This window comes from Erythrolamprus reginae, chromosome 13 (assembly GCF_031021105.1).
Source record: "Erythrolamprus reginae isolate rEryReg1 chromosome 13, rEryReg1.hap1, whole genome shotgun sequence".
Lineage (NCBI taxonomy): Eukaryota > Metazoa > Chordata > Lepidosauria > Squamata > Dipsadidae > Erythrolamprus > Erythrolamprus reginae.
Genome location: NC_091962.1, coordinates 1,423,990 through 1,440,189, shown reverse-complemented (window position 1 = coordinate 1,440,189; position 16,200 = coordinate 1,423,990). Strand labels below are relative to the sequence as shown.

Genomic DNA, 16,200 nt, shown 5'->3' with positions numbered 1-16,200 from the left:
GCCGCCTCTCGCTCTGCGTGACGTCACCCACGGGCGACCACCTCAACGTCATCCTGCGCATGCCCCCGAGGCAAAATGGCCGCCTTTCCCTCAGCTTTCGCGGCTGTCGGATTGAGGAAGACGCTGCTGGTAGTGCGAGCGGTGGGGCGGTTTAGTCAGCCCCGGCAGGCGGCTTTGTTGGTAAGGACAGAGGCGGAGGGAGAGTCTACGGGGTTCCGAGGGGAGCGTTTCGGGCTGGGCTGGCGTGGTTGGAACGACCTTTTCGAGAGAGTCTATACAACGGGTAGCCTCAAAGAGGCAAACGGAGCGGATTTTTGCTACCATCTAGCAGCCCTCCCAGTTTTTGCAGCCTAGATATGTTACTTCTGCTTAGAGTGGTGCGGTAGCCTAGAGGTGGAGTTCTCGCCTCAAAATCAGGAGGCTGTGAGTTTGATCCCTAGGTAAAGGCAGATATTTGTTTCTCTGGGCACATATGTGCTGAAACAAAACTTCGCATTGGTGACAGGAAGGGCAATGGGTCAGTAAATATTCAGTTCCATTCAGTTGCTCAGATTAAAACCCCACAAGGGATTAAATGATGGTGATATGGTACTTCTGCTTGGTAGCCAATTCTGTTGGTATGATGGTTAGATGCACTGCGGCCTTATTTTCCTGCCAGACCTGCCTTTGGTATATTTTTATCCTGCCTTTCTGTGGAAAGAACTCGAGTTCTTGGTTACTACCTATAAAGCCCTATATGGCTCAGGGCCAGACTATTTACGGGACCATCTCCTGCCACATACCTCCCAGAGACCTATAAGAACACACAGAGTTGGCCTCCTCCAGGTCCCGTCGACCAAGCAATGCAGGTTGGTGGGGCTGTAGGGAGAGCCTTTTCTGTTGCCACCCCGGCTCTATGGAATCAACTCACCCCCATCCCCGAGGTCCGTACTGCTCCCACCCTGTTGGCTTTTGTTAAGGCCGTTAAAATCTGGCTTTGCCAACAGCCCTGGGGTCCATGAATTCAACAACTATTATGGCCATATTGTATGAACATTATGTATGCAAGTTGGCGGGTTAGTTACAATGGTTTATAGTTTAGTTTTTATATTTGACTTCCTTTTATTGTTTTTGTAATTTCATACTGTTGTAAGCCTCCCTGGTCCTTTGGGATTGGGCAGCATAGAAGTCGAATTAATAAATAAATTAAATAAATAAGGTGGCAAACATATCTGATGCTCTTTCCTTCTTCTATTTTCCCCACAACAGCTCTGCAAGGTGGGTTGGAGCTGAGGGAGAGACTGACTGGCTTTCATGGCTAAGACAGAACTCGCAGGCCTTGAACTCCCATCTTCCTGGTTTCAGTAGTGGGTTGCTACCGGTACGGCAAAGGCACCGGTAGCAATCGCTGCGCACAAGGGGATATGCGCATGAGATTTTGGCGATTTTTTGCTTCTGTGCATGCATGGAATCTTATTGTTATTGTCATTGTTCACTGTTATCTCATCTGTGTTTCAGAGACACGTTTCAAGTAAGTCTAATTCTGCAGACCTGACGTACCCAGGGATTATTGAGTCCACCGAAGAATATAAATTTGTGGAAAGGCTAATACCACCTACCACAGTACCTGTACCTCCAAAACACGACCAGTATCCTACACCATCTGGATGGAGGCCACCACAAGGTAAAATGGGGCAGATATTCCCAAATTCGATTTCCTTAACATATAAGATTTGAAAAAGTATTCCAGTAAATTTCTTCCGTGGAAGAAAAATCGAGAGAAATTGGGACTTCTTGGCGGAGTACCGCATTCATAAAATAAAAACACAGCTTCTTAGAACTCAGTTCTTCCTGACTCACACCTCTGTTTATAACTTCACATTTTAAATACATTTCTTAAAATGTATTTAAAATGTGAAGTTATAAACAAAGGTGTGAGTCAGGAAGAACTGAGTTCTAAGAAGCTGTGTTTTTATTTTAAATACATTTCTTAAATTGAGCGTATGCAAAATTAATAGTTCAGCAGGAGGCAAGTAGATTACCCCAGCCAGATTTTGTTATAAATTACCTATTGTATAAAAAGACAACATAGTAATATTTATTTTAGGTCTCCAATTCTTTCACAGATCCTCCTCCGGATCTTTCCTACTTTGTACGACGGTCACGCATGCACAATGTTCCTGTGTACAAAGATACTTCTCACCACGGATCCAGAAAGATGACCGTTATCAGGAAAATTGAAGGTGATATTTGGGTAGGTTATAGCTTTCTCTGTAGGCTGGTATAAGTGCTGTTGACACTATGAGTTGATTTTAATTATTCAAATCTCTCCGGAGATTCTCAGTCATCCAGATTATGGTTGTCCCAAAGGTGCTTTTTCAAAAGGCAACTGGACTGCCTTTGTTTTTCTTTGAAGATGTTTCGCTTCTCATCCAACAAGCTTTTTTAGATCTGATGAAGGTTCCTGAATAGTGGAATGTCTTCAGAGAAACAAAGGAAGCTCAGTTTCCCACCGTTCACACGAGTGGAAATTTGCATGGGCACTTTGCCCATCGTTCACCTGGCCCAGTTTCGAACAGACCGCAGCCCATTGGGCGATCGCTTAGAGCAGTGGTTCTCAACCTGTGGGACGGGACACCTTTGGGAGTTGAATGACCGTTTCATAGGGGTGGCCTAAGTCCATGGGAAAAGACCAATTTCCCCCGGGGGTAGGCACTAAAACTTCTATTCTGGTGCCTTGGAACATGTTTTTACGATCCGACCAATCAGGTGTTTACAGTGGGGGTGTCCCTCTGACCTTCCTGCCAATCAGCTTAAAGCTCTGTTGGGAGAATTGGCACTCGACTTATGGTTGGGGGTCACCACAACATGAGTAACTGTGTTAAGAGGTCACGGCATTCGAAAGGTTGAGAACCACTGGCTTAGAGACTGCCTCCATACTAATTGCCATTCCCCAGGGGGAGTTTGTCAAACTAGGGCTGCAGGCCCTACGCTGGATTTTGGTAGGTTTCCTGGCAGAGGTGGGTTCCTCCCAGTTCGCACTTTGGGGAATAGAACTGGTAGTAAACTGGTGGTAACACGTCTTGAAGGTGGTTCTGTCAGTGCCTCTCGTGGATGCTGTCCATGCGCAGAAGTCAGGGTTTTGGCCCTGCGCATGTGCACGCACAGCCACACAGCACGGAAGGAAGCAAGTTAGAACCCACCTGTTTCCGAGTGCTATAGAAATCAAGCACATAAATAAATACAGGGAGTAACCTGTAAATCTACATTTTTTCTTTCTCCAGGCCCTAGAGAATGACGTGAAGGCCTTCCTTACGGAATTGTCCGGACGAACGCTAGCAACCCAAGTCAACGAAAATACCTGTAGTATCCGTGTCAAGGGCTTTTTTGAGGAAGAACTCAAGACGTGGCTGATGGACAAAGGTTTTTAAATGTGGCTTTTCTGGCTGAGGAACTCTGGGAGTTGAAGTGTACAAGTCTTACAGTTGCAAAGGTTGGAGGCCCCTGTTCTAGGACACAGGTTATTAACGTCTCCACGAGAGGTTGATGTCATGTGATGTATTGGGATTATTATTAATTTTTTGTCTTTGCGGAGCTGGGGTGGCGTGACCTGCCATGACTCATCCAGCTCGTAACCCCCCAGTTCGACACTCTTGTTCTAGGATTTTCTCTCCCATCCAGATATGAATTAGAGTTGACTAGCTCTTGAGTGACTATTAATATTGGCTGAGACAAATCTTTCCTTAAGATGTCCAATTTTGCCAACTTTTAAGCTGGGTGGATTGCAACTCCCAGAATTCTTCAGCCAGCATGGAGTTGAAGCCCACCCCTTCTTAAATCATGCTGGCTGGGGAATTCTGGGAGTTGAAGTCCACCCGTCTTGCCATTGAGAAATGCTACCTGAGCATATGATTTGAATAAGACAGGATGAGACGTTAACAATTCCAGTTTATTTACAGCTGCAAAAAAGTGAAAATGTACAGAGGCAAAAAACCCTTTTACAAAATAAAACAAAACAAAACGCTGTTTCCCAGGCCTTGATTTTAAATGAAATGAAATTTGCACCCAGGAAGAGGATGCTGTGTCTCAACAGTCTGTGGCTGCGCACCTTCGGGAGCAACTCCGCTGGACTTCCCTTGAGCTGTGAATTCTTTTCAGCCCTGGAATGAAGAAATCTCATTTCTTTACTCTTGATGACTTACGTGTTTCTCTCCAGTTTGAGAAATTTAGGGGGGGGGAAACGATAAATCAATACAAAAAGGGCCCGGTTTGTCTAAGGCTAGCAACCCGGCTCTCCACCCCTGCCACAAAAGAGGTGGCAGCCAGGCATTTGCTCCCGTTGAGAAGTTGAGCAAAGGCAGCCGCAGCTGCCCATCAGTGCCACAGACACAACCATCTCCTGTCAGTTGTTTTTAGGTCTGTTGGTAATTCTGATTGTAGTTCCACGCGTTCTGGTATCCATAGTTACTGTAATTCTGCAGTAGCAACGGGGGGAGGGGGAAAAGCAGTTATGTTAACTTAGGAAATGTGGATTAATTTATATATAGTATGTCACAGAAGTGAGGAGAAACCCCCCCCCCTCACATTTTGTCAACATTTAAGTATATCTTTTCATATGACAAAAGTGAGTACACCCGAGTGATAATGTCCACGTGAGGCCCAAGTAGCCATTTTCCCTCCCTGGTAAAGGTGATGGACTGGCCAAGCATGTTTCCAGACCTAAACCCTATTGAGCATCTGTGGGGCACCCTGAAACGGAAGGTGGAAGTGCCCAAGGTCTCTAGCATTTACCAGCTCCATGATTTTGTGGCAACCTGTGAAGCTCCGGTGAGCTCTGTGCCCAAGGCAGTGCTGGAAAACAATGGCGGCACACAAAATATTGACCCTTTGGGCACCATTTGGACACTGTCACTTAGAGGTGTACATACTTTTGTTGCCAGCAGTTTAGACATTAATGGCGATGTGTTGCGTTATTTTGAGGGGACAGCACATTTACACTGCTATACAAGGTGTATACGCACTACTTTATGTTGTACCCAAATGTTATTTCTTCAGTGTTGTCCCATGAAAAGATATACTTTACTATTTACAAAATGTGAGTGGTGGTACTCACTTCTGTGGCATATTGTAGCTTGTTGTAAGGTGCCCAGAGTCGTTAGGTACAAGATGGGGCACCGTATCCCCTAAACCAGTGTTTCCCAACCTTGGCAACTTGAAGATATTTGGACTTCAACTCCCAGAATTCCCCAGCCAGCGAATGCTGGCTGGGGAATTCTGGAAATTGAAGTCCAGATATCTCCAAGTTGCCAAGGTTGGGAAACACTGCCCCAAACCAAGTTGGATTCACAACGCCAGTCACTTTGACCAGCGAAAAGAGGCAGCAAGAGCTAGAATCACCATAGGCCTTCTACCTTCAGCAGCATTTCATTCCACCCTTTTAGCCAATTTAGCACTAGCACTTAGATCAGTGTTTCCCAACCTTGGCAACTTGGAGATATCTGGACTTCAACTCCCATTTGCTGGCTGGGGAATTCTGGGAGTTGAAGTCCAAATATCTTCAAGTTGCCAAGGTTGAGAAACACTGACTTAGATGATTCGGATTAACAGAGTTGGAAGGGACCATATAGGTCAGTGGTTTTCAACCTTTTTTGAGCTGTGGCACATTTTTTACATTTTAAAATCCTGGGGCACACTCTCCTCTCTTTTTCCATCCCTGTCTCCTACCCACCCTTGTGTGTGTATTTTTATACACACTTTTGAACCATTTCCAAAAACAGGTGAGGGCTGGGGGGGGGAGGGTTTCTCTCTTATTCTTTGGGTGCTTTTTATCATATGCTTTAAATCAAGAGTCACTTCTCTCTCTCTTTTGTTTCTCTCTCTCTTTCCTCTCTTTCTCTGTCTCAATCATTTTTTCATTTCTCTTTTTTTCCTCTCCTTTTTGCTCATTTCTCTCTCTCTCTCCCTTCCTCTCCTTTTCTCTCTCTCTCTCTCTCTTGTTTTCTTTCTCTCTTGCTTTCTTTCTCTCTGACACTTTCTTTCCCTCTCTTTCTCTTTTCTTTCTCTCTCTTGCTTTCTCTCTCACTCTCTCTTGCTTCTTTCTTTTTCTTTCTCTCTCTCTCTCTGCAAAAAGTTGCGAGACCGGAACCTGAGCTTCCTTCTTCGCGGCACACCTGACCATGTCTCACGGCACACTAGTGTGCCACGGCACACTGGTTGAAAAACACTGATATAGGTCATGGGTCCACAAACTATGGCCCCTAGGCCACATGGGGCCTGCCAAAGCCATTAATCCAGCCGGTGCAAGACCATGCCCCACCTAAATCTCCCCGCCCACACTTCAGCAGAGCCAGGATTTGCCTTCAGAAACCCTGAGGAGCTGGAACTGAAAGGTAATTTGGGCCTGCAGAATGAAAGGAGCCCCAAAACAGGTGAAAATGGCCCATTTTCAATCCAAAAATTATTAGTTTTTACCTGATTTTAGACTGCAGAATGCTACTAGAGGTGGGTGTGAGTGTGAAAGGAGCCCAAAAAACAGGCAAAAACGGTCTGGTTTTGGTAAAAAACGAGTCGTTTTTGCCTGTTTTGGACTGCAGAATGCTACTAGAGGTGGCGTGTGTGTGTGAAAGGAGCCCCAAAAACAGGCAAAATGGTCTGGTTTTGGTGAAAAATGAGCCATTTTTGCCTGTTTTGGACTGCAGAATGCTACTAGAGGTGGCGTGTGTGTGTGAAAGGAGCCCCAAAAACAGGCAAAATGGTCTGGTTTTGGTGAAAAATGAGCCATTTTTGCCTGTTTTGGACTGCAGAATGCTACCAGAGGTGGCGTGTGAGTGAAAAACGGGGTGCATTGATGCTCCAGGAGGCCAAAACACAGGCAAAAAAGGACACCTCCAGAAGATAGACAGAGAGAAAGAAAGAAAGAAAGAGGGAGAGACAGAAAATGAGAGAAAGAGAGAGAGGGAGAGAGACAAAGAAAGAAACAGTTCTCTGAAGCTTCTTGGGGCTGAGAAGAATTGCTGCAAAATTGAGTTTCCTGAATTGGGCCACTAGACTCCTAAACAACTGGAAAAAACCCGATCTTGTAAAAAGAAAAGTCAATCAAAAGAGCAACATGCAAGCAAAAGGGAATAAAACAGCTCCAGGAGCAAAACAAATTACAAGTTAAATCTGTGTGGGTTGCGCAGACATGGGGTTGGGTTGTCGTATATTTGGATTTCCTGCAACCGAAGCCCCGAAATCTCCTGGTACGGCAGGGCCTAACATACCCTCCCAATATGTCGGCTATGCTTTCTGGGAATTGTAGTCCCCAAGATCGCCAGGGGATGGATGCTTCGCAATCTGATGCCAACTGCTTTGGGCAACTCACCTGGTACCACGTGCTATAGTTGTATGTGCCCGCTGAGCTGGTATCCGTTGCCATCAAGGGCGTGATGCCCGTCGTCGCCATGGCGACGCTGCCACCCCCCATGGCTGCATCTTCAAGTCTCAACCTTTTCTCATCGGCTTCATCAGCACTGCTTGGGAATTCCAAAAAAGAAAAAAAAAAGTTTGATTGTCAGCTGGTCACTTTTGGCTCCGTTGCAACCACCACCAAGGCATTCATGGGGATTGCAGCTTTCAGACTCTGTTGTGGGATCTGCCCCATAGCAGAACCCCAAACACCCCCAACTAGGAAACCTCTGCTAGCCTTTTGGGAGACTAACAGGTGCAGGCTCAGGATGCTACTGGAACCCAATTTGGGGGTCCGTGCTGGGCTGATTGTGAATTGGTTTGTTTTGTTGCTTACCGTATTTTTCGGAATATAAGACACACCTTTTTACCCCCCTACCCTTTGGCCAATAATTCCTCCCCACACCAGGGTAATGGATGGACAAATGGGATTCTCCTTGGAAGGTAAAACCCACAGCCACTCCATCTTGTCGGGGTTAGGTTTGAGCCTGTTGGCGCCCATCCAGACCCTAACAGCCTCCAAGCACCGGCACATCATTTCCACTGCTTCACCGAGTAGACACGGGGGTGGAGATGTACAACTGGGTGTCATCAGCGTACTGATGACAACACATCCCATGTCATTGGATGATCTCACCTAGCAGTTTCGTGTAGATATTAAACAGCAGGGGTGAGAGGACTGACCCCTGAGAAACTCCATAAGGGAGGAACCTAGGGGCCAACCTATGGCCCCCCACTAACACTGACTGCGAGCAACCGGAGAGGTAGGAGGAGAACCTCCGTAAAACAGTGCCTCCCACTCCCAACCCCTCCAGTCAGCGCAGGAGGATAACATGGTCGATGGTATCGAAAGCCGTTGAGAGGTCAAGAAGCACCAGGATAGAGGATAGACCCCTATCCCAGGCCTGCCAGAGATCATCCATCCATCCATCTCATCATCCATCCATCCATCCATCCATCTATTGTTGTGGTTGGCTCTGGCCCAGCTCCTGCCCAAGGGAATGTGGAGATGGAGGCAGGGGAAACGTCAACATGTCCTAGGCCTGTTTTGTTGCCGGCAGAGTCAGGGAGTGCAGTTTCCTCGGATGAAGAAGGTGGGGGTGACTTGGAAGAGGGGGGCTTGGCACACATCCCAGGAAGCCAATCACCATTATCTTCGGTCGATTCGGATGAAGAAGTGTTAGACCTACGCAGGCGCAGAATTATGCATCGAAGAGACCAATTGAGGACATATTACAGGAGATAAGAGAGGCCACCTGTGTTTGGGGTGGGGCTCCAGTAATTAGGGCTGCTGCTATAAATAGTAGCGTGCTGGTTTGGCCCTTGTGGAAGATTATCTGATCGCAGTTCTTCAGGATCGTGTCTCGCTGTGTCTGAACTTTGTGGATTTTTCACGCCTTGGACACCAAAGCAGAGTAAAGTGTGTGTGTGTTTCCCTTCGTGGGAAGAAGGAGGGAGGGCTGTGACGTTTCCTCACAGCTACTAGCTAAGTACTTAAGGACTGATTAAGGGACTTGTACAGCTGATAAGGTTGTTTTGGGACGAGTGCTCTTTGCAATACAAAAAGGGTGCTTTGTTTCTTTTGAATTTTGTAATAAAGGACATTGTTTTTAATTTTCAAACGTGTCTGTGTCTGAAATTTGTACCCGTGAATTTTCGGGAGGCTCCTACCAAACAGAGAGGGAAAGGAGGACAGAGAGGCAGGAAGGGAAGTATCCTTACCCATTTTCCAGAAGCCTCTTCCTCAGTATCTGCTGGTTCAGGAGTTTCTGGTGCTCTTCGTAGCACATCAGCAGGCTGGGAGGTCAGAAGGGAGAGGGGTGAATCTGGGGCACGGGAGGCCCTTCGAAGAGAGCGTGCTTAGGGCTTCCTCCCCCAATTACCTGTTTACGCTCGACCCAAAATCCTCCAGGAACTCCACCCTGCGCTGGGAGAAGATGATCTTGGTCTCAAGGGGCAGCCCGCTCAACAAGGCTCGGTCGAAACTGCTCATGGTGTTGCCTTCGTTCTGCCGGACGTCAGCACTGAATTCCATCTCCAAGAGGTTCGCGTAGAGCTTGGCGTTGTCCTGCATCCAAAGCGAATCCGTCCGTGGCATTTTAGAGGGGGGAGAGAGGAAGAGACAATTCAGAAGAGCAAAGGGAAGATCCAAGTAATCATCCAAACCAGGATTTCTGAACCCTGGCCATTGGGAGATGGGTGGACTCCAACTCCCAGAATCTCCCAGCCAGCATGCTATACGATATATGGACTACAATTCCCAGGATTCCTCAGCCATCTTGCTTTAAGGGGTGGTGGACTTCAACTCCCAGAATTCCCCAGGCAGCAATGCTTTCAGATGGCTGGGCTTCAATTCCCAGGATTCCAGCAGCCACATCTCGGTCATCAACACCCTTGAAAACGTCCAAAGATATTTCACCAGAAGAGCCCTTCACTCCTCCACTCGAAACAGAATATCCTATGAAAATAGACTAACAATCCTGGGACTAGAAAGCTTAGAACTACAGCGCTTAAAACACGATTTAAGTATTGCCCACAAGATCATATGCTGCAACGTCCTACCTGTCAATGACTACTTCAGCTTCAACCGCAACAACACAAGAGCACACAACAGATTCAAACTTAATATTAACCGCTCCAAACTTGACTGTAAAAAATATGACTTTAACAATCGAGTTGTCGAAGCGTGGAACTCATTACCGGACTCAATTGTGTCAACCCCTAACCCCCAACATTTCTCCCTTAGACTATCCACGATTGACCTCTCCAGGTTCCTAAGAGGTCAGTAAGGGGCGTACATAAGTGCACTAGTGTGCCTTTCGTCCCCTGTCCAATTGTCTTTCCTTTATCTCATAAATTATATATATTTTCTTCCTTTCATATATCTTCTCCTCTATTTTTACATATTATCTTTATATATATTACTTCATGTCTATTCTCTTCCATATGTATTGTGTATTGGACAAATGAATGAATAAATAAATAAATATACAAGATATACAGACTGCAAATCCCAGAATTCCCCAGCCATTTTGCTTTAAGGTGGGTGGGCTTCAACTCCCAGAATTCCCCTCCGTGAAAACAGCCAAAAAGAAGGCCGAAAATCAGCTAGCCGGTGTGCGCATGTGTGCTGGAGCTGATATAAGGCAACTGGGAGGGTGTTTTTGGCTTCCAGAGAGCCTCCTGAGGGATGGGTGAGGGCGTTTTTACTCTCCCCCGGCTCCAGGGAAGCCTTTGGAACCTGGGGAGGGGAAAACATGAGCCTACTGGGCCCATCAGAAGTTGGGAAACTGGCCATTTCCAGCCTCCAGAGGACCTCTGGGAAGTGAGGAAAGCTGTTTTCGGCCTCCCCAGGCATTGAATTATGGGTGTGGGCACTCACACATGTGCGATATGGGTGTGGGCACGCACGCACGTTCTTTCGGCACCCAAGGAAAAAAATTCCCCATCACTGCTCTAGCATAAAGAACCACACTGCCTAAAATCATAACAATAATTAACCGACTGCAGATAAGTGAGCTGAAAAGGTCATTAAATATGAATTGGTTGACAAGCCCCTGAAAAATTGATCCAATGATTGGGGGGGGGGGGGAAGAGGATGCAAACAGTTGTAAATGTAAAAAACGGCTGCAAATAGCTTTGTTCAGGGCCGTTGTTAACATTGGAACGGTCATTAAAACAAATGGGCATAACTTGAGGACTGCTCACACATGGACTTGGGTTGTGTCTTTTTTACCGGGTCTTTCTCCAAGGCATCGAGGAGAATCTTCCGTGCTTTGGCCAAATTCTTCTGCACTTTGAGGACTTGCCGAGCCAGCTTGACGGAGTAGAAGGAGGAGATGGGCATCCCCTCGTTATCCCGTATGGCTTCCATCAGGAGGGCCTCCGCCATGTCCATGTTCCCCAGCCGACGTTCCAGGCTCACCCGCCGCAAACGCACCATGACCAAGCCGGGCACGTAGTCCTCGAAGGTCTTCAAGATACGCCGGGCTTCCTCCACCTCTCCTGCGGGAACAGATGGAAGGAAGTCACTGTTCTGTCCCCATTTACGAACGTATAAAAAACACTGTTTTAACGAACTTAGTTTAATCAATGAACCACTGCTACTAACTGGCTTAGCAGTGGAGACACACGCACAAATAAAAAAGCAATCCTTTCTTGCAGGAAGTCAGCTGTTAATTCATCTTCATTAGCAGCTGGGGTAAGTTCAGTCTTAACTCAAAGCAATGCAATTAGTTCTTGTTATCTCACGTAATGCCCAAGGGCTTGGCAAAATGCCCAGGAGTCTTCCTTGATAAAGAATCTGAAGCAGAGAAACAGGGAGTTCACAAGACACTCAAGACAGATACGTGAGTCTAAACTGTTGTTTCCTGCAGCCTTTCAGCTGCCTCTACTGTTCTTAAGTAGACTAGGGGAGTGGCTAATTTGCCCTAAGTCTTACTCCCGAGGAGACCTCCTCTCAAGTAACCATTCCTGTCTCTTGGCAGCTCCGCATACTCGTGCATCAAGAAGAAGAGAAACCTCTTCTTCCTCGTTACTGCAAAGAGTTGGTGGGAGTTCTGAAGGCCCTGGCTGAACCTCTGCCTCTGGCACTAAGTCCTCGGCATCCTCCCCCCTTGTCCGACTCAGGTGCCAGCGGCTGTACGGGCTGCTGGCGGGCCACAACAATCTCCAGGATAGGCAGTCCTCTGCTAACAAACACAACTGACCCCAAAACGGCTGTTGCTACGGGAGACATTTATTCAATGAGTTTTGCCTCCGTTTTATGACCTCCTTATGACACAGCTGTTAAGCAAATCACTGCGGTCATTAAGTGAGTAACACGCTTGTTAAGTGAAACTGGCTTCCCCCATTGACTTCGCTCATCAGAAGGTCGCAAAAAGGCATTATGTGATTCAGAGACTTGGCATCCATCGTAAATATGAGCGACTGAATTTCGATCATGTTCTGGTTTCTGGTAGAATTTTAGCTATTACAAATAACTTTTACTAAATGCAGTATTTCATAAACAAAGAAACTCCATCTTTATTCTCTTCCTTCAGTATTCAAAATACACTTCATACTAGCACATTTCTTGGTCTCCTGTTATCTCTCCTAATTACATTCCTTTTGCATTCCTCCCAGCCTCCTCCGTTCACCAAGATTTATGTACTCACAGCATGATTCAAAAATAGCAGAAATGACTAGAAAATAAAACAGAATGAGTTTGCTTGCTTTGCTTGCTTGGGAGCTGAACGGGAACACCTTCCATTTTTGTTCTACAACATTGAAACTCCACCCTTCTTCCCCACTGACCCCCTGACGTACCAAATACATCACTCCAGCATTTAACCCATTCCTCCCCTTAATATCTTCTTCCAACACCTGTTCCTTACGTTTCTGAATTTAGGATCGACCCAGCGAACGTCTGATTCTTCCTCGCTAGATTCTGGACTCATAGCAACATTCTGCGGCTGGCCTCCCACCTGTTCTACTACCTGTAACCCCGGGCCCACCACTTCATAAACACCATCTGTATCAGAGTCCTCAAGTTCATCATCATCTTCCAACTGACCAGGAGTATGTACAACAGATCACGTGACCAAGGGGATGGCTACAGCGGTTGTAAGTGTGAAAAATAGTCATGAATCACTTTTCTAGTGCTGTAACTTCAAACAGCCACAAACTGTTACATGTTGAGTACTATCTGTCCCTTTCACTCTAAACATACACACAACACCACGGGCCACGAAACGACAAAGATTGGGGATCGCTGATGTAATTAGAATGACAAGAGCTTTTGTGACTAAACCAGGGTTGCTAAATGAATCCACCGACTTTGCTCATTCCTCACCTTGTTTCTCCTCAAAGGCCGCCCACAAGAGGTGAATGTTGGGCTTACGAGGCAGGTGGTAACAGCACGCCCGCTGGAAAACGCTCCTGGCCCCAGCTATGCTGTGGTTCTCCACGTACCTGATATACTAAATTGAGGAAAGGAGAAAAAATGGGGAAATGTCAGAAAAAAAGTGGTTTTAGAGTCGCAAAGAGAAAGATGGATGCTTCAAAGAGTAACATCTACTCCAGTGTTTTTCAACCAGTGTGCCGCGAGACATGGTCAGGTGTGCCGCGAAGCTCAGAGAGAAAGAAAGAAAGAGAGAGAGAAAGAAAAGCAAGAGAGAGAAAGCAAGAGAGAAAGAAAGCAAGAGAGAGAGAAAGAAAGCAAGAGAGAGAGAACAAGAGAAAGCAAGAGAGAGAAAAAGAGAAAGAAAGCAAGAGAGAGAAAGAGAGGGAGGGAAGGAGAGAGAGAGAAAGACATAGTGGGACGTAGGGAAGGAGAGAGAAAGAGCAAAAAAGAGGAAGGAAGGAAGAGAAAGAAAGAGGGATGGAGAGAGAGAGAAACAAAGAGGAAGGAAGGGAGAGAAAGAGGGAGAGAGAAAGAAATAGAGCGAAGGGGAAGAAGAGAGAGATAATTTTTTTTGTCCAAACTTTTTTTAGCCGCCCCCCCCCCCCCCGCTCAATGTGCCCCAGGGTTTCGTAAATGTAAAAAATGTGCCGCGGCTCAAAAAAGGTTGAAAATCACTGATCTACTCAACCTGACCTTAGAGCAGTGCTTCTCAAGCTGGAAGATAGGTGGGCTACAACTTCCAGCCAGCCGTGCTGGTTTAGGGAATCCTGGGAGTTGAAGTCCACACGTCTTAAAGTTGCCCTTTGTTCTGAGCCAGTTTTCCAAACTTGACTAACCAGGGTGTCCAGGGGGGAAAGCATTTGGAAATTCCCTGACATTTCCCTGTAACTTGCGATCTAGTTAAGCCATAGTCATAGATGACAATCATACCAAACGGCTAAGCCGTGAAGAAATATCAGTAGCTGAGGAAGCAAGTTGTTGCCACAGTTATGCTCATTTTTGCTTAACTGCCAGGCAGCGCGGTTTGGTTTTTTTTACATGATTTCCCCCCGACTTCTAAACATTTAATTTAATTTATTTATTTATTGGATTTGTATGCCGCCCCTCTCCGTCGACTCAGGGCGGCTAACAACAGTGATAAAAACAGCATGTAACAATCCAATACTAAAACAACTAAAAAACCCTTATTATAAAACCAAACATACATACAGACATACCATGCATAAATTGTAAAGGCCTAGGGGGGAAAGAATATTTCAATTCCCCCATGCCTGATGGCAAAGGTGGGTTTTAAGAAGCTTACGAAAGGCGAGGAGGGTGGGGGCAATTCTAATTTCTGGGGGGAGTTGGTTCCAGAGGGCCGGGGCCGCCACAGGGAAGGCTTCTCCCCTGGGTCCCGCCAAATGACATTGTTTAGTTGACGGGATCCGGAGAAGGCCCACTCTGTGGGACTAACTGGTCGCTGGGATTCGTGCAGCAGAAGGCGGTCCCTGAGATAATCTAATTTTAATACAGTTTGTTTTTCCCCTGATTTATTCAGTTTTTTTCATGATTTCCCTGATCAATCCCTGATATTTCCCAAACCACTGATTTCCCTGATAAATCCCTGATTTCCCTCTCTTCCAGGTTTGCTGGACACCCTATTTTTCTCCCCCAAAACTAGGGTGCGTCTTATAGTCCGGTATGTCTTATACTCCAAAAAATACAGTAGGCCTCTGGCAGTATGTCAAGAGAGAAAAAAGTTGGCGATACCATCCTTCTTGCGAAAGACTTCTGTCAGACTAATTCCCAGCTGTTGAATAAAAAAGAGGGTTTTTTTTCTGGGACTCCGTTTGTGTTTTATGATTTCTCAGGAAACCTAGATCAAAACATCGGTTATTCTGTCACGCACGGAGCAGGGAGAGAAGACAAGAGACCCTCTTAGCCTAGCTGACCTTAATCCAGAACTCCTCGTAGAGGGCGCAAGCAATGACGCAGCGCTCAAACAGCACGATGGTGCGCTCGTGCGAACCGCTGGTGATCTCAAAGTCCAGGTAGTCCCGCCAGTTCCGCAGTTGTGCTCGCTCCAGCGGCTTCACGTGGAAGTAGGGCCTCTTGATCTTAGGGGGAAATGGGACAGGGCTACGGTTAGCACAGAGAAGCTTAGACAAGCCACCTCAACTCAAGAATCAATAAGAACATAAGAACCTGAGAAGAGTCCTGCTGAATCAGGCCAAAGCCCATCAAGTCCAGCATTCTGTGTCCCACAGTGGCTCACCAATTGTCCATGGGGATCTTGAGAAGAAAGAGAAGGCAAAACCCTCCCTTTCCCTTGACCCCCCCTCCCCAATAAATGGTACCCAAGGAAATCCTGCCTGCCTCAACCAACACAGAGGTGGCACTTGGACATCCGTTTCAATAACCATCTATAATTATTATTATTATTTATTATTATTTATTAGATTTGTATGCCGCCCCTCTCCGAAGACTCGGGGCGGCTCACAACAGTAATAAAAACAATATAGCAGTGGAACAAATCTAATATTAAAAACATATAAAACCCTATCAATATTTAAAAAACCAAACAGCACATTCATACCAAACATAAAACAAAGTATTAAAAAGCCTGGGGGAAAGGTGTCTCAACTCCCCCGTGCCTGGCAGTATAAGTGAGTCGAGTAGTTTACGAAAGACAGGAAGGGTGGGGGCAGTTCTAATCTCCGGGGGGGGGGGAGTTGGTTCCAGAGGGCCGGGGCCGCCACAGAGAAGGCTCTTCCCCTGGGGCCCGCCAAACGACATTGTGTAGTTGACGGGACCCGGAGAAGGCCAACTCTGTGGGACCTTATCGGTCGCTGGGATTCGTGCGGTAGCAGGCGGTTCCGGAGGTACTCTGGTCCAATGCCATAATACGC

The 16,200-nt window shown here is 46.6% G+C and overlaps 2 protein-coding genes across 5 annotated transcripts in view; one reads left to right on the top strand and one right to left on the bottom strand.

Moving 5' to 3' along the window:
* The first annotated feature begins 42 nt into the window (after positions 1-42).
* On the top strand, positions 43-4,001 carry MRPL49 (mitochondrial ribosomal protein L49). Its single transcript, XM_070766282.1, has 4 exons — positions 43-180; positions 1,498-1,663; positions 2,106-2,233; positions 3,264-4,001. The coding sequence occupies exons 1-4, from the start codon at positions 76-78 to the stop codon at positions 3,408-3,410; spliced, it is 546 nt and encodes a 181-aa protein (XP_070622383.1). The 5' UTR covers positions 43-75; the 3' UTR covers positions 3,411-4,001.
* LOC139175273 (pre-mRNA-processing factor 39-like) overlaps positions 3,911-16,200 on the bottom strand; it is a 38,669-nt gene continuing 26,379 nt past the window's right edge. Inside the window, exons 8-14 of one of the 4 annotated variants that reach the window (XM_070766279.1) lie at positions 15,244-15,408; positions 13,259-13,385; positions 11,162-11,430; positions 9,309-9,493; positions 9,148-9,222; positions 7,343-7,493; positions 3,911-4,139 (exon numbers count right to left, since the gene is read on the bottom strand). In XM_070766279.1, the coding sequence (XP_070622380.1) occupies positions 4,134-4,139; positions 7,343-7,493; positions 9,148-9,222; positions 9,309-9,493; positions 11,162-11,430; positions 13,259-13,385; positions 15,244-15,408 (978 nt within the window). In that variant the 3' untranslated portion in view covers positions 3,911-4,133. Of the gene's footprint in view, positions 4,455-7,342; positions 7,494-9,147; positions 9,223-9,308; positions 9,494-11,161; positions 11,431-13,258; positions 13,386-15,243; positions 15,409-16,200 lie in introns of all 4 variants that reach the window. The other 3 variants (XM_070766281.1, XM_070766278.1, XM_070766280.1) reach the window with 3 other exon arrangements.